Raw genomic sequence first — 26,111 nt, forward strand, 5'->3', positions numbered from 1 at the left:
AAATACTAAATTATTGGAAAGATAAAGAAAAAAAATGATTAGAAAAATAAAGATTCCGTGTTCATATTTGTCCAAGACATGCCCCACTCCGAACATTAATATTATTCAAATATAAGACATGGGATGTGATGCAAGCACGAGAACATGTTCCTTAAAGAACATTATTAAATAGTGTCTCAATTCATTTTAATTTTGAGAATCTTGGTAAAAAAAAAAACATGTTTTTTTGTTCTTGATTTGGTTGTATTTTTATATTTGTATTTTTATATTATGTTTTTCAAGATATGAGTATGAAGAATCCATTTCAAATTGTTTTTATATTAAACACGTGTATGAATTTTATCGAATCTGAATGAGTTTAGATTTAAGTTGTAAGGTCGTGTACACATGCCCTTATGGGCTGGGCCACACACGTGCTACAATGGTAAAAACAATGGGAAGCAAGGCCGCAAGGGGGAGCAAATTTTGGAAAGATTGCTTCAGTTCGGGATTGCTCTCTGCAACTCGGGTGCTACAATTTTTTTTTTTGTCCTCATTTTAGTGTTGGTATAATCTCTAGTGAATAAAGAGAATAGATCGAGAAAGACGTTTTTCTTAACATCAAGCTTGGAGAAAGTGTCTATTTGAACCGGAAGCTTCAACGAATTCTATTACTTCATATAGTTCAATTAAATTTTGCATCGCGTTCTTCTAGTTATTGTATACCAACGATTTTCTAGCATGATATACATATAGCATTGAATTAAACACGTGTGTGAATTTTATCAAATTTGAACATTCATCATAAAATTGTCGAAAAATATTGATCGTAATTCAATTTTTCACCTCATACTTCAAATGTACACATGCCCTTATGGGCTAGGCCACACACATGCTACAATGGCGAAGCAAGACTGTAAGGGAGAGCAATCTAGAAAGATTGCTTCAGTTCGGATGGTTCTCTGCAACTCGAGGGCTACAATTTTTTCTTGTCCTCATTTTAGTGTTAGTATAATCTCTAGTGAACAAAGTAAAAGAATAAAATGAGAAAGACGTTTTTCTTAACATCAGCTTCGAGAAAGTGTCTATTAGAACCTGAAGCTAGCTTCAATGAATTCTATTGCTTCATATAGTTCAATTAAATTGCGCAACAGGTACTTCTCGTTAGTGTATACTAACGATTTTCTTGCACGATATACATCATTCTATAACATAGCATTGAATTAAAACACATCAAACCTATAAAATTTCAAAATGTCTACCCAACAAAGCAGCAGAAGCTTACTACAAAGTGTCACTATTTAGCATGCCAACAATAAACAAGGCAACAGAGCCAAAACAACAGACCTGAACAATACTGAGGTCGGCAAACGCCCCTTGTCCTTACGAACGAAGAGGGCTTCATATGTGGGCAAGTTAGCCATAACGATTAGCCCACAAACAAGAGTTTGGAGAATGAATTTGTTCATACCTTTGTAAAAAGACTCCAAATCCAAAGCAGCAACGTTCTTGATTCCCAGCAAGAAACCAAAAAGGTTAAGCATTGCAAGTGTTGCTATCATATTGGACATGATGTCTGAGCTCCCAAACTCTATGATCTCTTGTTCATATCTCTTTGACACATCCTCAGCTGCCACTTTAGCAGTCACAGCAAATTTAGTTTGAGAAAGCCCAAGCTGCTTGATGATTGTGTCAATGAAGCTAAAGAAGAATGCAGTGGTTCTTCTGAAAAGTAACATTCTTTGCAAGTTCCACCAAGCTTTGAGTGTGCTGCCACAAGTTATGGTCTCAAATATGCTCCAACAGGTTTTGGTAACAAAGACGTATGCAAAAGGTATGGCCCATAAGCTTGTAACCTATAGTTAAAAGAAGCCAAACTATCATTTTACAAGTGAAGTTTCCGGAATAAGTAAATAAACCCTGTTGTCCATTTCCTTTTTGTCATGTATTTGACGTGTTCCACGTCATTATTTAATTAATGATGCCAACAGTGGGGATGTGAGATCCCACGTCAGTTGGGGAGGAGAACGAAGCATTCTTTATAAGGGTGTGGAAACTTCTTCCTAGCAGATGCGTTTTAAAAACCTTGAGGGGAAGCGTGAAAGGGAAAGCCCAAAGAGGACAATATCTGCTAGTGGTGGGAACCAGACACCAGGTAGTGTGCCAACAAGGTCGCTGAGCCCTGAAGGGGGTGAACACTAGACGGTGTGCTAGCGAGGACGGTGGGCCTCAAAGGGAGGTGGGATTGTGAGATCCCACATCGATTGGAGAGGAGAACAAGTGCCAGCGAGAATGCTGGGTCCTGAAAGGCGGGTGGATTGTGAGTTCCCACATCGGATGGGAGGGAGAACGAAGCATTCCTTATAAGAGTGTGGAAACCTCTTCCTAGCAGATGCGTTTTAAAAACCTTGAGGGGAAGCCCGAAAGGGAAAATCTAAAGAGGACAATATCTGCTAGCGGTGGGCTGGGCCGTTACAAATAGTATCAGAGCCAGACACCAAACAGTGTGCCAGCGAGGGCGCTGAGTCCCAAAGAGGAGGTGAGCACTGGGCAGTGTGTTAGCGAGGATGTTGGGCTCTGAAGGGGGGATAGTGAGATCCCACATCGATTGGGGAAGAGAACGAGACATTCTTTATAACAGTGTGGAAACATCTCCCTAACAGACGCATTTTAAAAACCTTGAGGGAAAGCCCAAAAAGGACAACATCTGCTAGCGGTGGGCTTGGACCGTTATAGGGGACTACACAGAGAATCACAATTCAAAACTCAAGAATTAACCTATTAGCTTACTAGTTCAATCAATAAAAGGATACCTTTGTGAATAAACACAACAAATCAAAAGCACATAAGACTAAGAATAAATACCTCCGGAAATAAGGGAATGCCTCGAAGCAGACAAATAGCAGGAACGGTGGCATAATACAAAGCTGGTAGCGAAAGTGGAGCCCATAAAAGATATACACAGTATCCCATTTGAGCTCCAAACTTGATCTTCCCATGTCCATATATGAAGGGGCAATACTTGGACAAGAATATTTGAAACATGCCTTCAGACCACCTTTTAAATTGAACAAGAGATACATCCAAGCTAATCGGAGCAACCCCCAAAAATGCTCGTTTCTTCGGATTATAGTAAACCGATCTCCAACCTCTGCACTGTATTGTTAACCCAGTAACAATATCTTCTACTGGACACCCATATACTAATCCCATCTGCAATTCAATATCAACCTCATTTTAGAGACAGACCCATATATCAATCCCATCTCCAATGCATATGTGTGTATATATATATATATATATAGAGAGAGAGAGAGAGAGAGAGAGAGACCTCCTTTCCCCATTGAGAGCCGTTCTCAAAGTTGCAGTCAACAAGAAGCTTACATGCTTCTTCCAATTCATTAATAGTTTTTGGATCTTCTTTATTACTTTGCGCATCCAAATGTACTGATCCATTAAAATCTTCACTGTACTTCTTCCCACAGAGAGCTTCTCTTCGATGGAAACATCCAGTGCCGCAATACAAGGCGGTGCCGTAGCTACCAATGCCAGTTAGTTCAATCTGCAACAAGATCATACATATTATTTCATCAACTTGTTCGTTTACTGTGTAATAGACCAAGCCCACCACTAGTAGATATTGTCTTCTTTGGGCTTTCCCTTTCGGACTTCCCCCTCAAGGTTTTTAAAACGCGTCTTAAAACCGTGAGATTGATGGCAATATGTGACAGGCTAAAGCAGACAGTATCTACTATAACATTTCAGATAGATTCTCACCTCGTTAATAACTTGATCTGGCAGCCCATATAACTTGTTTTTTGTAATATTGTCGAAGTCTTGTGGGAATTGCACAAATGCAATGTCCTGGCTTCTTTTACCATCCAGGAAGAAACATAGTAACTCCTTTATTGTGTCTTGATTATTTGAGTACATGTCGCAGTCTAAGTTGAGGATGAAGGGAGCATTAGTTATCTCTGAGGATACTCTTATCTGCAACACATTTGTATGATTTTAATTGTTTCCTTACAAATAAAACATGGAAATGCATAAAGTTCAATTATCAACTCATTGTCCCTTTCTATTACGTTCAAAGAAAACACGTGCAGATTAAGGAAAAGTAGAGACGTTCTAGGACAACAATATGACTTGTAACATTATAGAAACTTAATCAAAACCAATACCATGCACAAATTACAGGACCAGTGGTATGAAAGATGCCTTGAGGCACGCACGTAGGCGCACGTCTATCGCCTCACCTTGAAAAGACACGTCGAACGCAAAATGTCTTGTATATAAGGTTTTTTTTATCTTCTTTCCATATTCCTACTTTGACTATGCCTTCTTTCCTTTATGTATGTTTTTTTATACATTCTCTTCTCTTTCCTTTATGTATGTTTTTTTATACATTCTCTTCTCTTTCCTTTATGCAAAAATCCGTGTTTTTTTCTTGCATCATGAGCTTTAAAAATCACTGTACAGGGCAAAATGAATGATAACTCAACGAGAAACTGGTGTTGGAATACTTACCAGTGCATTCATAGCTCCAGCTTTAAAATGATGGGGTTGCTGGGGTCTCTTTTCACGAGCCATGTACACCAATTTTGGCAGTACAAATCCATCAATATCCACATTATCATGATTCTTCCCATCAAATATTATCTGCCAAGTAAGAAACAGTACAACAAAATTAGTACAACAAAATTTGCAACGCCATATGAACATGTGTTAGAGGAAATGAAGCAAGATCACCTTCACAATGGACTGATGATTTTGCTTTGTTACACCAATATCCCACTCAGAGAAACCTTTATTTTGATCCCTTATCTCCTTAGGAACCCTCCCCATTTCAATCACCGAGTTAATTCTCTCCTTCATTTCATCGAACAGTTTCTGTGCAACCCATCAAGAGTTTCAACTTAAACACTACCATTGATCCAATAAGTCAAAAACACAATCCATTCAACAAAATTACATCCACTACTGAAAATTGAAGAACCCCATTGCCTACCTTCATGTGGATCCACTCTTGAGAACAATTATGCAGGGCAGAATCGAGAGAAAAGTAGGCCTCCGGAGACCTGGGCTCAACCTTGAACTTTCTACAGAAGGGCAACCAATGCTTGGAGAAATTTGAAGCTTCAATGAGAGCGTAGAATGTGAACTCGGAGCCGCCATCATCGGAGAGATAAATGGCCAATTTCTCAGGTGGGTAATCGTAGGCCATGGCGGATAAGACGGTGTTGATGACCAAGACCGGCGGTTCGATAATTGGGTCGGCGGTGCAAACGAAAATGTCGACATTTGGTAATTGGTCGTCGTTGTACCTGCAGGGCAAGATCCAGAGTGAGCCATTTCCGCCATGGAAATGAAAAAGCTTGTTATTTATGTTATTTGTCAAACATTTAACAAAAAATAAAAAATAAATAAATCATTATTTATTTTATTTAAAGAAAATACAATAAATTAACCCCAAAATAACAAAATAACAATTCCAATAAATACATAAAAATTTAAATACCAAATTAATAAAAATAGCCCATTTTTCTCAAATAATAATAATAATAAATAAATAAATAAATAAAATATATAGTTAAATTTTCAAAAAAATTAATAATACTCTTAAAATTTGAAAAAGAATCTAAAAAATATCTTTTTTTTTTTCTCAAAAATACCCTTAAACTTTTATTAATATTTCAAAAATACCCTCCGAGCCGGTTTAAAAAGTTTTAAAATAATTGATGTATTTACATTTTTTTTAAGAAAATAAGAAAAATAATAATATTTACCTTTTTTTTTTAAGAAAATAAGAAAAAAAAAAGTAAGTCACTTAAAATATTTGTTTTATTATAATTTTTTTTTGTAAAATATAGATATTGCCTAAATTATATATATATATATATTATTTATTTATTTATTTATTTACATAAATAGATATTATTTGATCCCCTAAGCTTATCTTTTTTGGAAAGAAGATAAGAGACGGAAGGTAAGTCACCCAAAATATTTGTTTTATTATAATTTTGTTATATATATATATATATATATATATATATATATATATATATATATATATATAATACTCATTTTATTCTAAACAAAAATAATAATAAATAATAATAAATATATAAAAGCACAAAATATATAAATATATATATCTACTCGTTTGATTATAATTATTTGAAAACAAAATTAAATTAATTTTGTAATTATTTTTAGTTTGGTGTCGAGCACAGATGGTCGAGTAATTTATAATAACTCGAAAGAAATTTGAATTAATTTTATAATGATTTTTAGTATGGCGTTGGGCACATTTGTATTGACATGCTCGAGTAATTTATAATTATTCGAAAGAAATTTGAATTAATTTTATAGTTCTGTCGAGAACATTTGTAGTAACCTGCTCGAATAATTTGTTGAAAACCGAACGAACCCGAGAGGGAGAAGAGTACCTTAGAGAGAGTTGATCTTTGAAGGGGAAGTTGTAAGTGAGTCGCCAACGAAGAGATTGAGTTAAAATCCAGTAGAGACCAAATAGTATCTCAGAGATGAAGATTCCGATCCAAGGCCACCGTCCAGGGTCGCCGGCGGTAGGGATCTCCGCCGCTCTGTAACCCCAAATAACGGCAATTCCAGCCATGACCGTCGCTGCAAAAGCTCTGTAACGTCCTCCTCGCCGCCCTTCTCTCGTCTCGAACAACGAATACGGCGTCGTTTCTCCATCCCCGTTTTGCATCCTTGTTTCTTCTCTCTCTCTCTCTCCCTGAATCTAAATAAATGAGAATGAATAATTGCGTGTACTTTTTTCCTATTTATATAGTTTTTGAAGTATGGATCTTTCCATTGGCCGTTTACATATTTGAAAAGAAGATGCCGGAAATTAAATGTCGTATTGGTGTTTAGTGTTGCATAATAAGATGTTCGGAAAGTCAAATGTCTATGTTTGTGTTTGGTATTGCATAATAAGATGTTCGGGAATAAGATGTTTGTGTCTGTGTTTATTGTTGAATAATAAGATGTTTGTGTCTGTGTTTATTATTGAATAATAAGATGTTCGGAAATAAGATATTTGTGTTTGTGTTTAGTGTTGAATAATAAGATGTTTGTGTCTGTGTTTATTGTTGAATAATAAGATGTTCGGAAATAAGATGTTTGTGTCTGTGTTTATTGTTGAATAATAAGATGTTCGAAAATAAGATGTTTGTGTCTGTGTTTTGTGTTGAATAATAAGATGTTCGAGAATAAGATATCTGTGTTTGTGTTTATTGTTGAATAATAAGATGTTCGGGAATAAGATGTCTGTGTTTGTGTTTAGTGTTGAATAATAAGATGTTTGGGAATAAGATGTCCGGGAATAAGATATCTGTGTTTGTGTTTAGTGTTGCATAATAAGATGTTCGGGAATAAGATGTCTATATTTATGTTTAGTGTTGCATAATAAGCCGTTGGAGAATAAGATGTCTATATATAAATTTTTAATAATTAATTATACACGTCATATCTATTTTTTAAATTAAATATATTTAATTTATTTCACTCCATCCAATATAAACACACTATATTCCAAAATTGATAAATAATAATTTTAAAAAAATATAAATATAAAAGAAAAAAGTGAGACATTTTTTATTTTATTTTTTTAGATTTTTCTAAAAAATGTCGATTCCTCTTTTAGGCTGATATCGAGGCCCACGAACATATAAAAATATATCGACTTTAATACCGACCACATATATATATATATTAGAATTATGTTGTTTGTCCTTTTATTTTTGTCATTTTCTGTTAACGAGCTGTAATTTTGTCTTTTTATGTTTTAATATATTTAAATTGTTTCGATGAATATTGATATTAGTTGATTATACACGTCGTGACATAAGAATGCATTAGCGAGTTCTCGAACAATTATATGAATTAAAAAGAAAAAAAATCTAAATTTTTGTCTTTTTAAAAAAAAAATAGAAAAAGAAAAAAAATATGTTAAAATGTATTAAAAATAATATAAACAAAAAAAAAAGGGGAAAAAATGGAAGACAATTTATTGAGCCCTAAATTTAATTAATTGCTATAATTAATATATCTAATTTAATTAACTATTGCAATTAATATATTATTTAAATTATGTTAGAAAATTGTCTAAGAAGTAAGGCCATTTAATAACAATTTCATTTTTTTTTATTTTTTATTTATTTTTTTAGCTTCCAAAACTTAATTTAATTTTTGAAAATATTAAAAAAAAATTAGATAACAAAAAATATAGAAATTTACGGGATTTATATGCGATCAAATATATGGTTTTTACGTATCGCTTTTAACCTGTAACACTTTTCTCGTTCACGTTTTATAAATATTTTTTTGTCAAATGTGACTCGAGACTCAATCATATACTTTTAAAGGGTATTATTGTAATTTGACATTAATCCTCACGTTTTTTCCAAAGTAACCACAAAATAGTAAAATTGAGACTTTCACCAACCATGTAGCGATATTTCGACCCGTGAATTTTATGCAAAAAAAAAAAAAAATTCCTGATTCTTACGAAATTAAATGAAAATTTTCGTAGGGGCATAAAATGAGGGAGACGAGGATAGAAACGTCATTTTCGCCTCACTCGTGAACGTCTCTATTCTCGAGAATTGATTTAGATATTTAGTAATATAATAATATTAGATTTTTTACCAATAAACTTTAAGTACTTTTATTTTTTTGTATTTTAGTACAATAACTACTTTTGTTGAGGAATATTAAATTAATTTAATAATAATAATAATTGTAAAGAAAGACTTCCACTAGCTAACTGGACCATGGGTCTTGATTTTTTTTTTTTTTTTTTAATTCTAATTGGAAAATTCAAATGTTTATATTAATTTTTTTTTTTAAAAAAAAAATTAAGACACGGGATATCACAATAAATGTTGGTTGTTCGTGGATTGTCTCATTTTCAGCTCAAACAATCGTTATTAATAAAAGTAAAACATTAGTCTAACAATTCAGTCCCAGACCCTGTTCATCTGAAAAAAAAAATTACTTATTTTTAGTCATTCAAGAAGTTTTCATAGAATCAGTGAACCTGTTTTGGCTCGTAATGATCGAAGTCGTACCTCAAGAACGGTTTGAATATCGATTATAAGAGCAATAGCCATGAGCCCTCGGCGAGTCGAGTTCATGGATCTAGTAAACAATACAAACACAATGGGTCTACTTAGTTGAAGGTTGAAACACACAATTATCCATTTATACATAAAGAACTCAATTTAATTTCCATTCATCTGCACTGAGACTTGACTTACATTAAGTTTATAAGAGATCTCCAAAGAAGGAAACACAAAAAAAAGATTATCCTAAGTTCATATATCTTACGCTCCTCTACGAGCGACTCGAAATCATGCAAACACAAGCAAAATTTAAACACGAAGTTTCTACACCCTTGATGTTTTTATAGCTGCTTGTAGCAGCGATAAGCAATAGCAACCGACACAGCAGCACAGATAACAGCAGCAACAGCGTATGTATCTTCGCGTTCCCAGCTCTCGAGCCATGTTGGCATTGCACAAACCTTACGGGATAATGATGATTTGCTGCTATTGGTTCGTGAGGTTAGTTTTCTGTTGCTGCTCTTTGCAGTTGCGACGTTTGGAGGAACGTCGTCGTTTGTATCTGAATCGATTACTGTTCCTGATAGTTCGGGATTCTGACAGCACGAGGAGTAACCATCTCCGCGTCCCTGACAGCAGGCTACAACATCGACACGAGAATTATAGTGATCGGAGTTCGGATCACTGGTCTGGATTTGTGTCAGCTCTTCATTGCTTTTAGGGCCATTTGAACCATTGATTATGCTAAGTCTTCGTTCTAGGCTCAGCTTCTGTTCTTCCTCTGATAAACCCATCTGGCCCCTAAGTGAGTATTTACAATATAGGATTAGAACTGAATGTTCAATAGTAATTTAGTCTAACCATTTTGTTTTTTATAGTCTCGGATCCGTTTAAACTTGGTTCAGTTCCTAACGCTTTAAAAGTTTCATTTTGATCCATATATTTTGGAGAAGTGTATCAAAATATGTTTGTCGCTACTAGATGTTAACCATCTCCTTATATGGCACGTTTCGAAAGACAGTAGTCCATCGTCGCTACTAGATGTTAACCATTTCCTTATATGGCATGTTTTGAAAGACACTGTCCCATCGTCACTACTAGATGTTAACCATTTCCTTATATGGCATGTTTTGAAAGACACTGTCCCATCGTCACTACTAGATGTTAACCATTTCCTTATATGGCATGTTTTGAAAGACACTGTCCCATCGTCACTACTAGATGTTAACCATTTCCTTATATGGCATGTTTTGAAAGACACTGTCCCATCGTCGCTACTAGATGTTAACCATTTCCTTATATGGCATGTTTTGAAAGACACTGTCCCATCGTCGCTACTAGATGTTAACCATTTCCTTATATGGCATGTTTTGAAAGACACTGTCCCATCGTCGCTACTAGATGTTAACCATTTCCTTATATGGCATGTTTCGAAAGACACTAGTCCATCGTCGCTACTAGATGTTGACCATTTCCTTGTATGGCACGTTTTGAAAGACACTATCCCATCGTCGCTACTAGATGTTAACCATTTCCTTGTATGGCATGTTTTGAAAGACACTATCCCATCGTCGCTACTAGATGTTAACCATTTCCTTGTATGGCATGTTTTGAAAGACACTATCCAATCGTCGCTACTAGATGTTAGTCATTTCCTTATATGACATGTTTTGAAAGACACTATCCCGTCATCGCTACAGATGTTAACCATTTCCTTATATGGCACGTTTCGAAAGACAGTAGTCCATCGTCGCTACTAGATGTTAACCATTTCCTTATATGGCATGTTTCGAAAGACACTATCCCATCATCGCTACTTGATGTTAACCATTTCCTTATACGGCACGTTCCGAAAGACACTAGTCCATCGTCGCTACTAGATGTTAACCATTTCCTTATATGGCAAGTTTTGAAAAGACACTATCCCATCGTCGCTACTAGATGTTAACCATTTCCTTATATGACACGTTTTGAAAGACACTAGCCGATCACCAATCTTTGTCACGTCCTAATTTAACCATTTTATTAACAAACCACATCAGAATTAGAAATTCACCTAGTTCTCTGCACAAACCCAGATCTAAAGATCAAATAACTTGATGCAAAATTTACCCTTTTGTTCTAAATATGGAAGGCAAAAATGACTTGGTGCACGGTAGATAAACCGAGTGAAAATGATCGAAATTTAATCTAAAACGACACTTGCCGAACATTTATAAGAGTTATCAGTGCAAAGAAAGAACATACCTCCAAAGTTCGTCTACAATGTTCCCTCTCACAATATGCTGCTGAAGCAATAAAAACACGTCTTCAGGGGAAACGTATCCATACCTGAAAACAAATTGAGAGACGTGTCTTGTTACTGTAACGGGTTTACGAGCAAAGTTCGGTTATCAAATTTGAGCAGAAGTATCACTTAGGATAGATAACTCTCCCATACCAGTGCCCACTAACATCTCCATTGGCATTTGATCTAAATATAATGACATTTCCTGCATACTTGTGGCCCCCAATATGCGAGCATGGTCTAACAGATACTTCATTTTGAAGACCAAGAAATTTTATCTCATCTCGGAACCGACTGACCAATGTAGGACCACAAACGCCACACCGACGATCTCGGGACCCATGACAGCATACGAAAACATATGAACCCTTCAATGCTTCAGGAGATCCAGGCTGCCACTCACCATTCTTCACAAGAACTTCTTCAACAAATGTGTCAACATCAAAATGGGTCAACCTCCTACAATTTTTTTCAAAAACAGTGGGAGTTTGCATCATCACGGGAAAGGATAAACAAGGAATTCATCAGAATGAAAATAGGTGCACAACTAACTGACCTATATCTTATCATGTCTGGGAAGATCAAAACATCCCCATTCGATGTCTCGGTTCCGTCGTGCCCCTCACATATCGTTAAACGGGTCTAATGTTTCCAGAAGAAACCAAATGTTGAACATAGAGAAGTAAAAATATGAAGCATTTGGATGCATATTCTAAGAGGAATTGACTATGTTAGTGATAAATCTAGCTAAAGACAGGAACAAAAAGAAGCTCATTAACCATAACAAAGATTTGTCATAGTTAGAACAAAATTACAAAGCACACATTTGATAATCTTTTCGTTTTTTGCTTTCTGATTTACAAACCTTCTTCTTTGTTTTCTTCTAATCTAAGCTCAAAACCATTATGGGTTCATATATTCAGTAAACCGCCAGATCTAAATCAGAAACAAACAACATTAGAGCAAAAGCCAGCATTTTCCCCACAAGAATTGCCTCCTAAACTCTCATGAGGAAACAAGAGGGATAAGGAGAGGAAACAAGAGGGATAAGTGTTAGGAATCATACAAGAACTCCTTACTTTGTTGGGAGGGAGTCCCACGTTAAAGTGGACAATATCATACCATTGTGGAGAGTCGTGATTCCTAACATGCCCTTAATTTATCCATGTCAATAGAATCCTCAAGTGTCGAACAAAGAAATTGCTAGCCTCGAAGGTGTAGTCAAAAGTGACGAAAGTGTCGAACAAAAGATGTACTTTGTTCGTGGGCTCCAAGAGAAGGAGTCAAGCTTCAATTAAGGGGAGGTTGTTCGAGGGATCCATAGGGAGGCTCTATGGTGTACTTTGTTCGAGGAGAGGATTGTTGGGAGGGAGTCCCACATTGGCTAATTTAGAGAATGATCACGGGTTTATAAGTAAGGAATACATCTCCATCGGTATGAAACCTTTTGGGGAAGCTAGCAAAGCCATGAGAGCTTATGCTCAAAGTGAACAATATCATACCATTGTTGGAGATTTGCGATTCCTAACTATAAGAACACGTTTGAAATGCTGAGATGCCGTGCCTCTTTGCAAACAATTCAGCACTAACCACAAGGAAAATCATCTCAAACAGCACAAAAACCACTACATTGCAAAACCCACATTCCCAAATCACTCCAAAAACAGAGCAAATCCAATTCCAAAGCTAAAACTAAAAAGAACCCAAGAGACAAAAGTGCAGACAAAACAACAAACAGTTGATGGGCATTAAACATAAACACCTACTTCTTTCTTCATATCGCCCTTCCTGGACATTACAGCCGCAGAGAGCAACCTAGGAAGGCGATCGAACTCAGCAGCCTCAATCCTAGGAGGCCAAACCTGAGGATTCTTGTAACAAAGAAACACATGGCGGTCATAGAAATCCACAGTTCCAGCAAGTGGGCTGTGGCGGAACTCAGGGCGAGAGAATCCAAACTCAGCATCACTGATATTGGCAGTGAAATCAGAGAGAAGACCCTCATTTTGGAAGCTGCCGGAGGCACTTCCGATGTGGGAATTTGGGTCGGAGAGAAAGGTATCACGAGGGTCGGAAACGGAGACGGGAGAAGAAGAGGAAGATGGGTTTGCGGCGGCGAAGGAAAGAGGGTCGTCTCTTTCTCTGTTGAAAGACATGATTTAGGGGATTGGGAGGGAAAGGGGAAATGGGTTCGGCCTGTAAATGCAAGAGAGTGGGGTTTAGGGGTCGCTTTTACATGGCGGAAGTGTGGGAAGTCAAGGTGTAGCGGTAGAGAAGAATGGCTGAATCCTAGGTTGATTTATTTGCCCTCTCTTCTTTTTGTTGACTTTCTTGAGACTCAATTTTTTTTTTTTTAATTTAATAATATGGACGGTGGAAGGTTCGAACATTCGAGAGTACATAGTTTATATCAGTTGAGTTTAGTCTATGTCGATGCCGAAAGTTGTTAATTTATGGACAAACTCTCGTTTGAATGAGTAACTCTTAACTGAAAATAATTGAGAAAAACATGTCTTTGTAGTTTTTTGTCGGACCATTTTTGTTGTTATAAGGGTGCCATTGGCGACCTCTTTCATTTTTAAAAGATGTAGTTTTGTTGTCGGACACTTGTTCATATGATTTGAGAATTTGACTAACCCGAACTACCCAACACAAATCATAAAGTTATATTATTTTCAGTCTGGGTTGGATTGCATTTTTTATAACACGAAGATTCGGATTAGCGGGTTGACATTTTTTTTTTTTTTGTCAAGATCAAAAAATAGGATTATAATTCTACCCTACTTTTGAGATTATTACGAAAAATAAAAATATTTGACGTTTACAACCGATGATAATGAAGTGTTGAAACTTGTAACTTGTAAATATTTGATATTTGAGACACGACAACCTAACCCAAAGGGTTTAGTTGGATTGTGAGTTCTACTAGAATTGCTCGAGTCACCAACCCAACTCAAAATTTCGAATTACCCAGTACTCTTTGATAAAACGACGAAGAAATGACTCAAACATGTGACAAATTCATCACATTCTCTACTCATTGATATTGAAAATTAAACGAGTCTAATTCTTAAGTTGATGTTCATATGCATAATAACTTAACTGGATTGGACTCTTAAGTCGATGTTCATACTCGATAAACGAATACATAATATCTTAACTAGATTACACATTTCAAGATCGTTGCATGAATCTTAGTCTCGTTCCATAAATAGCAAAAATGTAATTTCAATAGCATCAATATCAATTACTCTAATAAAAAAAAAATTATATTAGACATCAAATTTAATAAATTTAAATAATAAAAATTTATTTCTATCAAAGTAAATATTTTCACATATTAATTGATTTAGATAGCTAAAAACATTTTTCAATAATTTCCTTTTAAATTATCCTAATAGATATTTTTCCATAAAAAAAAAAAAAAAAAAAAAGTACTGAAAATATCCCATAATTAAGGAAATTTACATATACATCCACAATTTCTAAAATATTTAAAAATATATACACTTCAACCATAAATAAAAAAGGCCACAAATCCAAAAGTTGTAACTTCAAGGGCATATAAGCAAATTGACATTTCAAGGAAGTTAAAAGGGAGCACACCATGGATTCATCAAAATCATAGGTTATATAAAAGAATGAAAATTTCATCATAAAAATATAAATTATAAAGCAAATGTGTGACAATAAGATCCTACATGAATAATCTTAGCTAACAAAATTGGGCATTTCATACAAGAACTACTATATTTTCTTTCCACAGTTGAATCAGGCTTCTAGTGGCTCGATTTACCTCGTATATCGACTATTCGATCCTTAACACGTACCTCAAATGATTGGATTATGGGTTTTACTTCTCCTTGCTCCCAGTTTTCGTATCCCTCGAAGCTTGTCGTTTTTCATCACTACAGAAAGTTCGAAATGAACCGTAAAAATCTCACTCTTAGAGATTTATTTACCTCGTATATCGACTATTTGATCCTGAACACGTACCTCAAATGATTGGATTTCGGGGTTTTACTCTTTCTTGCTCCCAGTTTTCTTTTCCCTTAAAGCTTGTCGTTTTTCCTCCCTGCAGAGAGTTCGAAACAAACGGTAAAAGTCATAAAATACGACGCTATTGCTATACGAACAAGCTTTCGAGGCGAAACGACTCTGCTATGAATGATCAGCCAGTTTTTTCTCACCTAGCTTTTGAGATTTCCTCTCTTGAAGGAAATTTTCTCTTCTTCCTCTTTTCGACAGCGGGCTTGGATTCATCTTCGCCATTTTCATTGTCGTGGTTTTTCGAAACCTTCTTCCTCTTTCTCTCGTCGCTAACTTTCGGGTGGAGACATTCGCCGTCATCCTTTTCATTTCCGCTATTCTCTGACTCGCTATCTTCTTCCACGGTCTCTTCCAATAATTCTGAAGATTGAGCAGTTGGAATCTTGTTGCTCATTTTCTGCAACTGTATAACAGTGGAATCAAATTAATCCAGAGTTATGTTCTAATCTAAAGGCCCTACATTACAAGCCAAATGGAATAATCATAAAACTATAGCTATCTCGCTGCAGTTGGAACGTCGACCTCCAAGCAACGAGCATGATTGGCTATCATTGTTCAACATAGCAAAAAAGAAAAAATAAAACTGCTAAATGAAAGTTGAGGACGTGTCGTTCCAAGGTGTTCTAAATCAAAAGACTGAATATCCATAGATGTCATGAAAAAAACAACACGCTCTGAACCACGTGTTCTAACGTGTGTGGAGGATGTCTAAGTGTGTCGGTATCAAACGCCTAAAGCTGAGTACGTGTGGTTCCAAGGTGTAAATTATTGATATCCCAGCCAAACCAATCCTATTCAATGGAATTGGGAAGGAGAGAGCTCGACATATATCAATTTTTTAAGGTTGAAATCTACCTTTGCCACGAAAAATCCATCCATGTTGTGGACATGGGGGTAGAAACGTCTCGTCTTCTCTAAAGATGGGTGAAAACGTTTCTCCCTGAACCGAATAAACCTAAAACAAAAATTGATTGGTTAAATGAGGGTATGAACAAGGATACTGGGAGTAAAATCGGTTTGAAATCTGGAAAAAAAAGCATGTTGGGGTACCCGGGACGTCCGAAATCAAGGCCACATGGCACAAGTTTCACATCCCTCTTTTTAAGTGCATAGTCAACAACTGCTTCGTTCTGTACAACGCAAACGAGCGATTAATAATAGCCAGTATCACATCGAAAAAGAAAAATAACAGACTGCACTGATACAAACCTCATCAACCATGATGGAGCATGTGGAGTACACAACATATCCCCCAGATTTTGAATTTGAATCGACCATGTCAATTGCAGCGAGTATAAGTTGCTGTACAGGGACAAAGAGTAGGATTTACAGGAACATCGCCTTATGTCAAACGGAACCAATAACGTAAACAGTAATTAACGGAATGTTTGTTGGGTCAGCGCTCAAAAACACATAATATCAGGTCTACCTTTTGCAACTGAGCACATTTCTGGATTTCTTCCAAGCTTTTTGAGGTTTTAACAGATTCGTCCTTAGATACAACCTAACAAAAAAAATCAAGATTCGGTTCATCGAACAAAATGGAAGAGAAAATGGAATCATTGGAGACATGAAAATAAAATCATGTTTAAAAAGATATTCCAGGGGGATAGAGAGCCCAATGAATGTCAAGTACTTACTCCAGATCCACTGCAAGGGGCATCTAACAGAACTCTATCGGCCGTGTTCTTGCCTAATACTTTCGGGAGCTGAAAGAGAATACACGATAAATAGAAAGAAACTTTAGTGATTCTCATGACACAAATCATGCAAGCAGCTAATTTCCACAAAATAGTGGTGGTGGTGGAGAATAGTGATAATATGACCTCCTTCCCATCATAGTTGCAGACAACAGTATTTGTCACACCCATCCGCTGTAAATTTGCAGTGAGAGACTTCAGTCTTGGTGCTTTCATCTCATTTGCAAATATTAGTCCTGAGATGGTTGAATAATTAATAAACAAATCGAATCAGAGCGCACAAAATTTTACATCGACATTGACAAAGAAAGGAAATAAAAAGTTGATTAGTGATGCAACAATGAAGGCTCGTGCCATGGTGTAATGAACAACTCGACGTTTCTAAAACATACATATGACCAGCTGCATTTCTCTAACATTTACCAGAGCATCAGATAAACTACCTTCATAATTTCGTAATACTATTCTCGAAATATTAAACACAAAAAGAAAATTCATAAAATCAAAGTCGAGTCCCGAAGAAAATATTCAGAATGGACCCAAAAAACACAATTATTGAGTATAATAATTGGATAAAAATTAACTTATGGCTAGTTCACACATGCTAGCAGACAACGGAATGCGATACAAAAAAAAAAAAACTAGATTTCTCCGGTCTCTTCTTTACACTTATTTGATCATTTGTAGCCTCACAAAATTTAATTTCTTTGAGAAGATAAAATCCTAATACTAATAACCAAAGAACTTGTCCAATGTAAATAATAAGGGCTTTAAGAGAAGTTTGGTGGCCACCTGTATGGGATTTAACATCCTATAAGTTTCCTTGACAACTAAATGTCGGAGGTTTACACAGTTGTCACGTGAGAATAGTCAAACGCACACAAGTAAGGGCCAACCACGCAATATTTCTTTTCAAAAAAAAAAATATCTATGGAACTTGAACTTGCATGCATCCATTTTCATAACAGTTTTAAAGCAATAACTGAATTGGATTTGAACTGAACCAACCAGTTCTATTCAAAAATAGTTTGTGACCCGCAGTTGATTAGATCTCGTAGGCATTTAATATAACTGTTTTCTATTAGTTTCTTCCGTTTTAGTCAAAATTAACCAAAGAAAACTATATCCATGCACACCTTAACTCCATATTTATTTTTGCAATATCCCCTACACTTCAAGTAGTTCTTGTTTCTCATAAGAATAAATTTTTATACTCTATGAAAAGACATTCGAAAACGACATGGCCAACAGAGCACTTCAGCCACAACACTATGTACACGAATACCAACATAAGGAATACATACCACTATTTTTCATAAGTGCCGCTATGTATGTAGTTTTACCACCAGGTGCTGCCCTGCAATAGTTTCAAACAATTATAAGAGAAAACGACGATATAAACTGTCAGTTATCCAACTACATTGATATTAACAATACTACTGTAACATATAATGGATTTCTAGTTGCTACTTTCTGGAATCGAGCAGCCAATTCATTTCACCAAAGAGTAAAAAAAGGACTCGAGGTTATAAACAATGGCCACGAATTTGAAATAGAGAATAAATTTCAAATAAGCCAACTTTGCAGGATATGACATCCTTTTCATTAGTTTAGAAAAGATCACAATAAAATAACACTGGTTAGAAGACATTACATTACTACTTTATTCACTTACGCCATGTCAATGATTCGTTCTTTCTCCTGAGGAGCAAGGGCCATCACAGGCAGAAAGGAGCTTGCACCTTGTAGCTGTACAATACAAAGCATAACTATTTACTACCTAAATTAGACTAAGAAGTGTACATAAAGATAATCGAACTAGTACACAGTTTACCATGTAAAAACCAGCCATATATTCAGGAGTCGCTCCAATTGGCACTTGGGAATCATATACAACAAGTCCAACCTGCAATCAGTATAGGAAATATAACTACTTAATCATAAAAAAGAAAGAGAGAATGGAGGATAACTTCACCGAAACGAAGCACCTTACCTTTGACCACTTGCTTAAAGGATCTAGGTTAACACCTCTGTTAATCAGAACATCTGCCAGATCCCGCCTTCTCGTCTAGAGAAATATTTCAATAAGATACAGATAATAAGAAATGGCAAATGAAAAAGAGGGCTACCTGTATGGCAATTACCTTTAAGGTGTTAGTACGCAAACATATTGGTCTAGGCTTTTCAAAGGCTTCAATAAGTTCCATTAGCTCAACAACTGGAAACATCTGAAGACAACAAGTGTTGATCATTAACTTTTACTTCCAACATTAACACATCTAAGAACATAAACATGAATGGGTGGTTACCTCAACTAGCACCCCAATAAGAAATTCGTTATACCCATAATATGAACCAAGATCTTTCTTAAGTTGTTCAACATAATCCTTACGGGTTGCTCCCTCCTGCCTCAAAGCCTTGAAATTCGTAAGAACTCGAACAACTAAAATTACAATTCAAAGGGGTAACATAAGAACAGGAGAAGCAATGGGAACAAATATTGCAGACAACAAATGAAAAATGCATACTCTCTCTTATACGCCTTTGTAAATTTGAAAGGTCGGGAGGTCCAAGCGCCTCTTCTTCAAGTTCCTGGCGAAACAACAGACTATAAACCAATCGAAATCAAAATCACATAAATTAAACATGGTGAAACCGCTACCTCCTTGGTAGGTAATCTGAACTCATCGGATTCTTCTTTAATATTGAGCTGCATTTCATCCGCAGCATCTTTTTCTTCCCTCGCCCTCTCGTCATCGATGATTCTCGACTTGTTTTCGATGTCTTCATCAGAATCCGAGCCTGAACCATTCTCTACGAAAAATATTCAAATTAGAAAGAAAAACACGAAAGTTTTCGGTAAACAATTATGAGCAAAACAATCACCTTCGTCGTCACTTCCTTGCAGGAAATCATCGGCCAAAGGATCATCACCATCAGAAGAAACTTCAGAACCAGACTCCGATCCTTCTTCATCACCATCAAGCACTCCATTCTCTACTTCTTCCATATCCAGACCATCCGAAACCTCAGAATCATCATCTTCCTCCTGAGAACGTTTACGTGTGAAGAGCTCGTCCTTCTTCTTCCCTTTCAATGGAAGGTCGTCCCGTTTCACAGCCTTCTTCTTGTTGAACTTCGCGGCAGCCATTGGAAGCTGCTGAATTCAGCAAAGATAGCTGAAATTTTTTGTCTGAATGAAAATCCACCGGAGCAACCAATTTGAGCTACGGAAGATATAAGAGACACTGAAGAATCGACCTACGGGGGTTTAGGGTTTTGGCAAGGGCATATGATTCGGTCACTCCAACTGTCGAACCAAACCGAACCAAACCGAACCAAACCGAACCAAACCGAACCGGTTCGGTTCGGTTTTCATGGTAACGGTCGATTTTTACCTTTTTTTTTTTAATTTCTGAATTTTAAAAACGAAAAAAATACAAATATATATTCTGATCCATTATATTATTATTTTTTTATTATTTTATATTTTTAATTTGGGCTTTTCTTAAACCATAGTGGGCCTATGTTTCTACGCACGAGACCACTTCAATGTTGAGTCGGGAGACGTGAACACACCGACCGTGCCTCGACCCATCACGAAGCGTTTTCTCACTTCTTTAATAAGATCAGTGTGAAATCAACACCACGTAACTTTTGATCTTTTTTTTCAAAGCTCGAACATATTGTTTAGTAATTTCGGTCAAAGTTAGTTCGACCTATACAAAAAAATTTAAAATGTTCGAACGATCAATTACTTATTAGATACGATATTAAAAATTTGAGACCTCCGAGAAAGCGTCAAAAGTTGACCTAAAACAAGTAACCCACCCCGAAAAAGTCGTGAATGTGTCATAACACGCCCAAGCGCACTTCAAGGCTATAAAATAACTCGAAACGAGCTAGATTTATATATCACCTTTCTTTATTTTTATTTTTATAATTAAAATAATTCAATAATTTTTTTAACCTTGGGATTAAACGTTGAGGGTCTTCTTATCATGTTTTTATCTCGTCCTCGAACATAAAAGTTAAAAATTTTATAAAATAATCTTCCGAATAATTTAAATAAAATTTATTATTTAAAATAAATTAGATAAAGACTATTCTCAGAGAAAATAAACCAACTTTATTTATATATTACAGACGTTTTAAATTATTTCTTAAACACGACTCACTTATTAAACGTAACACATTTTCATTTTAGTAAATAAAAAAAATATCAAACCCAGTGCCTAAATGAGTCTTGTTCTTAATAAGTCACGATCGAAGCACCCATGTGATCCACCTCGGGTTTGCCCAAGGATGAGGTAGACGCTAGCCAAATCTGGCTCGAGGGCGTGCAATTTGCACACGATGTAATACCGAGCATGAGCTAATAACCAAAGACTCGAGAAGTTCAAATCCAAAGAAGAAGATGATAATTTTTTTGTCATCTAGTCTATACATTCACACACTATGACTGTATATGGAGTAAGTCAACTCTAACACTACAAAAAATTGTTGACTTTTAATAGGGCGAGCTGTAACGTCCTCGTCTTCATTGTTGACTTTTAATCTCATTCCCACTCTATTTTGTAATTTAGAGAATCGAGATTGGAGAGCGATAATACAGAGGGGTGAAGATACAGATAATTATTATTATTATTTTTTTTTTATCTCTGCAATTTTTTTCATTAAATATTTCGAAAATTAGGTCATAGATTCGAACTCGTGTAGTCAAATTTCCCTAAAAAATTATTTATCGGTTATTTTCGGAATTCATAATTTAAAAATATTAAAATTTTAACTTATTCCATTAAAGTCTAGGATTTAGGCCAAAAGAATTAGATTTAAATTATATATATATGAGAAAAAAACATAGCTAGGTGGGGACGTATAGGAAACAAGGTCCCTATCCCCATCCCTAATGTGGAAACGCTCGCCCCCTTTCGTTCGAGGTAGGTCCTTACTATAAAAAGTGACATCTTTACACCGACAAAAAAAAACGTCAATTTATTATTATTTTTATTATTTTTATATGAAATATCAACGAGCTAATTAATAAATATTTTAATTACATTTTTTTTAATGGAAATAAGACTCGATAATAAAAAAATGTAACGACTCAAGTCCACTGCTTGCAGATATTGTCATATATTGTCTTCTTTGGGCTTTTTCGTTTCCCTTTTGTGCTTTCTTTATAAAACGCTGTCTGCTACGGAAATATTTCAACACCTTTATAGAGGGTGTTTTGTTCTTATGTTCTTCTCCCCCACTAATGTGGGATATCACAATCCACTTTCTGTAGGGTCCAGTGTCCTTGCTCGCACTTGTTCCTTCTCCAATTGATGTGGGACCCTTGCCAAATCCACCTCATTTGGGGCTAGTGTCCTTATCAGCTCTAATACCATTTTGAAACGGCCCAGGTCCATCGCTGGCACTCGTTCCTTATCCAATCAATGTGAGACTCTCGCCAAATCCACCTCCTTTGGGACCAGCGTCCTTATCGGCTTTTATACCATTTCGAAACGCCCTAGGTCCACCGCTAGCACTCGTTCCTTATCCAATCGATGTGGGACTCCCGCCAAATCCACCCCCTTTGGGACCAGCGTCTTTACCAGCTCGATACCATTTTGAAACGGCCCAGGTCCACCACTGGTACTCGTTCCTTCTCCAATCGATGTGGGAACCCGCCAAATCCACCCCCTTTGGGACCAGCGTCTTTACCGGCTCTGATACCATTTTGAAACGGCCCAGGTCCACCGCGGGCACTCGTTTCTTTTCCAATCGATGTGGGTCCCCGCCAAATCCACCCCCTTTGGGCCCAGCGTCTTTACCAGCTCTAATACCATTTTGAAACGGTCCAGGTCCACCGCGGGCACTCGTTTCTTCTCCAATCGATGTGGGTCCCCGCCAAATCCACCCCCTTTGGGGCCAGCGTCTTTATCGGCTCTGATACCATTTTGAAACAGCTCAAGTCCACCGCTGGCACTCGTTTCTTCTCCAATCGATGTGGGACCCCACCAAATCCACCCCCTTTGGGACCAGCGTCCTTACTGGCTCTGATAACATTTGTAACGACCCAGGTCCACTGCTAGCAGATATTGTCCTTCTTGGGCTTCCCCTTAAAGCTTTAAAACGCGTTCACTAGAGAAAGGTTTCCACACCCGTAAAAAAGGTGTTCGTTCTCCTCCCCGACCAATGTAGGATATCACAAAAAAAAAAAAAAAATCTCTATTTCCTTCTTCGAAAATAATACAACGAGAAACGTTTCAGTTTCATTCTAAATCCAAATTATCGAAAATTTCGACATTCAGAACAAAACGAACATCATTTTTTAGAATACTTCTCAAAACTAAAAGACGAACAATAAAAAACGATCATCGAGCATTTGTACGTATTCCAAACGATGCCAAAAATAAATTTGAAAATGGAAGGGATAGAATTTTGATAGATAAGACTGACAATGATTAAAGTTTTGAATAGAAAGGGACATAGCAAAACTTAGAAACAAAAATAAATAAATAAATAAAATAAAATAAAAAAATCAATCCCACGCGCAAGCTTGTCGTCATGCTGGCGTGCTTTAATGTGGGCCCCACGACCATTTATATTTTATTATTTAATAAACTTATTTCTCTCTCACATGCCATGCTTTCCTGTGGTCCCCACCGTCCACCCACTTGACTTGGTCAAAGTCAACCTTTTTCTTTTTATATTGGAAAAATCTCTCTCTCTCCCTCCATTATTATATCTCCAAATTTTATTATTTTTTTTATTAAATTATCGTATGAATTTAAAATATAGTTTGTATAATTAAATATAATTAATTTTTTAAAGTGATTTAAACTCAAAATTATTATTTTTTAAAGAATTTTACAAAAAAAAAAAATCTAAATTGATTTTCTTATTAAAGTCGAGTTTAAACTTATTAGACAGATAATTAATAAAATCCCGAACGTTCTGTTAGATTAGACGAACGCGAGTGAGGGATAAGTTTTTTCCGATACGAGAGAAATTCGGGAAGAGTTCAGACTGTGTTAAGCACCGATTACATCGGCCCTCTAGATTCTGAACAAGGTGTGCGACAGAGAGAGGCAGATCAACAGAGAATAAACGAGAAATTATCAAAGACAATGAGCTAAAAGCATCTTTCGTGACACTTTTTTAGTAGGAGTATTCAAAAGTCACGATAGCTCGGAGAACTCAATCAGCTCAATTGACCCATGCAGTTTGGTTGGTTCACGATTGAACTAACGCAACTCAATATTTTTATGACAACCCGAACAATTGAACTGGATCTAAATAACGTCTAAACCCGACCCAACCTAATCTACGAACAACTACAATTTCAAGCTTTACTCCACACGTCGACATCAAACCTAATTTTCTCGGGTATTTACTATTTTTAATAAAAAAAATTTATTCCTTTAAATAATTTGACAGTATCGTATCGAAGCGATGAATTTTCGTCTTACCAAAATTAATGGCTTCAACTAAAAAGATGACGTAATTAATGCTTTGAATAAAATTTTTCAAAGTTGGAAGAATTTGGTGGGAAAAGGACGTTGGCTTGATTTCTTAAGCCATTATAAAGTAATTATGAAATTAAATATTTTGATTTATTTCCTACCAAAATTAATTAAATAAATAATAAAATAAAATAAAATATTTGATTGGGTAATGTATTTTATTTATATAAAATATAAATAAATCGATGAAAATTTGACGACTTCGTAGTTAATTAAAGATTAAAAAAAAATTGATTAATTCAACCTAACCTGTTTTACTTTTATTAAGAATAAAAATATGAATAAATGACATAAACAACCCGAACAACCCAATTCAGAACCGTTATGGTTGTATTTAATAACGGTGTTGTTTGGGCTGAAAAGATTTATAATCGGGTTTCCCCTATCAAATCCACCCCCCTTTGGGGCCCAACGTCCTTACTAGCACACCGCCTCATGTCTACCCCCTTCGAGGAACAGCGACAAGGCTGGCACACCGTTCGGATAACGGTGTTGTTTGGGCTGAAAGGATTCATAATTGGGCTTTTCCCTACCAAATCCACCTCCTTTTGGGGCTCAACGTCCTTACTAGCACACCACCTCGTGTCTTACCCCCTTTGAGGAAGGGCGACAAGGATGGCACACCGTCCGGATAATGGTGTTGTTTGGACTGAAAAGATTCATATTCAGGCTTCCCCTACCAAATCCACCCCCTTTGGAGCCCAGTGTCCTTACTAGCACACCGCCTCGTGTCTACCCCCTTCGAGGAACAGCGACAAGGCTGGCACATCATCCGGGTAACGGTGTTGTTCAGGCTGAAAAGATTATGTACGGTGTTGTTTGGGCTGAAAATATTCATAATCGGGCTTCCCCTACCAAATCCACCCATTTTTAGGGTCCAGCGTCCTTACTAGCACACCGCCTCGTGTCTACCTCCTTCGAGGAACAACAAGGCTGACATATTGTCTGGATAATGGTGCTGTTTGGGTTGAAAAGATTCATAATCGGGCTTCCCCTACCAAATCTACCCCCCCTTAAGGTCCAACGTTCTTACTAGCACACCACCTCGTGTCTACCCCCTTCGAGGAACAGCAACAAGGCTAGCACATTGTCCGGATAATGATGTTGTTTGGACTGAAAAGATTCATAATCGGGTTTCTCCTACCAAATCCACCCTCCTTTGGGGCCCAACGTCCTTACTAGCACACCGCCTCATGTCTACCCCCATCAAGGAACAACGACAAGGCTGGCACATCGTCTGGATAACGGCGCTCTTTGGGCTGAAAAGATTCATAATCATGCTTCCCTTACCAAATCCACCCTCCCTTAACCCAGCGTCCTTACTAGCACACTGCCTTGTGTCTAACTCCTTCGAGGAACAACGACAAGGCTGACACATCGTCCGGTGTCTAGCTCTAATACCATTTATAACGACCCAGACCCACCGCTAGTAAGTATAGTCCTCTTTGGACTTTCTCTTTCGGACTTTCCCTTAAGGCTTTAAAACGCG

General features: G+C 36.4%; 3 protein-coding genes across 3 annotated transcripts; all 3 read right to left on the reverse strand.

Annotated features, from left to right (window-relative positions):
• Window positions 1-1,197: 1,197 nt before the first annotated feature.
• LOC111797211 (cellulose synthase-like protein E6) lies at window positions 1,198-6,766 on the reverse strand. Its single transcript, XM_023680162.2, has 8 exons — window positions 6,429-6,766; window positions 4,988-5,303; window positions 4,729-4,869; window positions 4,507-4,638; window positions 3,757-3,969; window positions 3,311-3,541; window positions 2,845-3,192; window positions 1,198-1,835 (listed from the first exon to the last, which is right to left on the reverse strand). The coding sequence occupies exons 1-8, from the start codon at window positions 6,710-6,712 to the stop codon at window positions 1,281-1,283; spliced, it is 2,220 nt and encodes a 739-aa protein (XP_023535930.2). The 5' UTR covers window positions 6,713-6,766; the 3' UTR covers window positions 1,198-1,280.
• Window positions 6,767-9,209: 2,443 nt separating this feature from the next.
• On the reverse strand, window positions 9,210-13,644 carry LOC111797520 (Sucrase/ferredoxin-like family protein). Its single transcript, XM_023680538.2, has 5 exons — window positions 13,125-13,644; window positions 11,915-12,000; window positions 11,512-11,817; window positions 11,319-11,402; window positions 9,210-9,872 (listed from the first exon to the last, which is right to left on the reverse strand). Exons 1-5 carry the CDS (start codon window positions 13,512-13,514, stop codon window positions 9,413-9,415), a joined length of 1,326 nt encoding a protein of 441 aa, XP_023536306.2. The 5' UTR covers window positions 13,515-13,644; the 3' UTR covers window positions 9,210-9,412.
• Window positions 13,645-14,970: 1,326 nt separating this feature from the next.
• On the reverse strand, window positions 14,971-20,372 carry LOC111797595 (26S rRNA (cytosine-C(5))-methyltransferase NOP2B). The gene is made up of 18 exons (XM_023680648.2): window positions 19,995-20,372; window positions 19,771-19,922; window positions 19,637-19,700; window positions 19,418-19,551; window positions 19,253-19,336; window positions 19,102-19,176; window positions 18,943-19,014; window positions 18,784-18,857; window positions 18,413-18,465; window positions 17,235-17,344; window positions 17,049-17,117; window positions 16,838-16,912; window positions 16,618-16,710; window positions 16,459-16,538; window positions 16,264-16,363; window positions 15,549-15,811; window positions 15,355-15,433; window positions 14,971-15,266 (listed from the first exon to the last, which is right to left on the reverse strand). Exons 1-17 carry the CDS (start codon window positions 20,257-20,259, stop codon window positions 15,379-15,381), a joined length of 1,818 nt encoding a protein of 605 aa, XP_023536416.2. The 5' UTR covers window positions 20,260-20,372; the 3' UTR covers window positions 14,971-15,266; window positions 15,355-15,378.
• Between the last annotated feature and the right edge of the window lie 5,739 nt (window positions 20,373-26,111).

Source organism: Cucurbita pepo, chromosome 6, assembly GCF_057944985.1.
Source record: "Cucurbita pepo subsp. pepo isolate OVF chromosome 6, ASM5794498v1, whole genome shotgun sequence".
Taxonomy (NCBI): domain Eukaryota; kingdom Viridiplantae; phylum Streptophyta; class Magnoliopsida; order Cucurbitales; family Cucurbitaceae; genus Cucurbita; species Cucurbita pepo.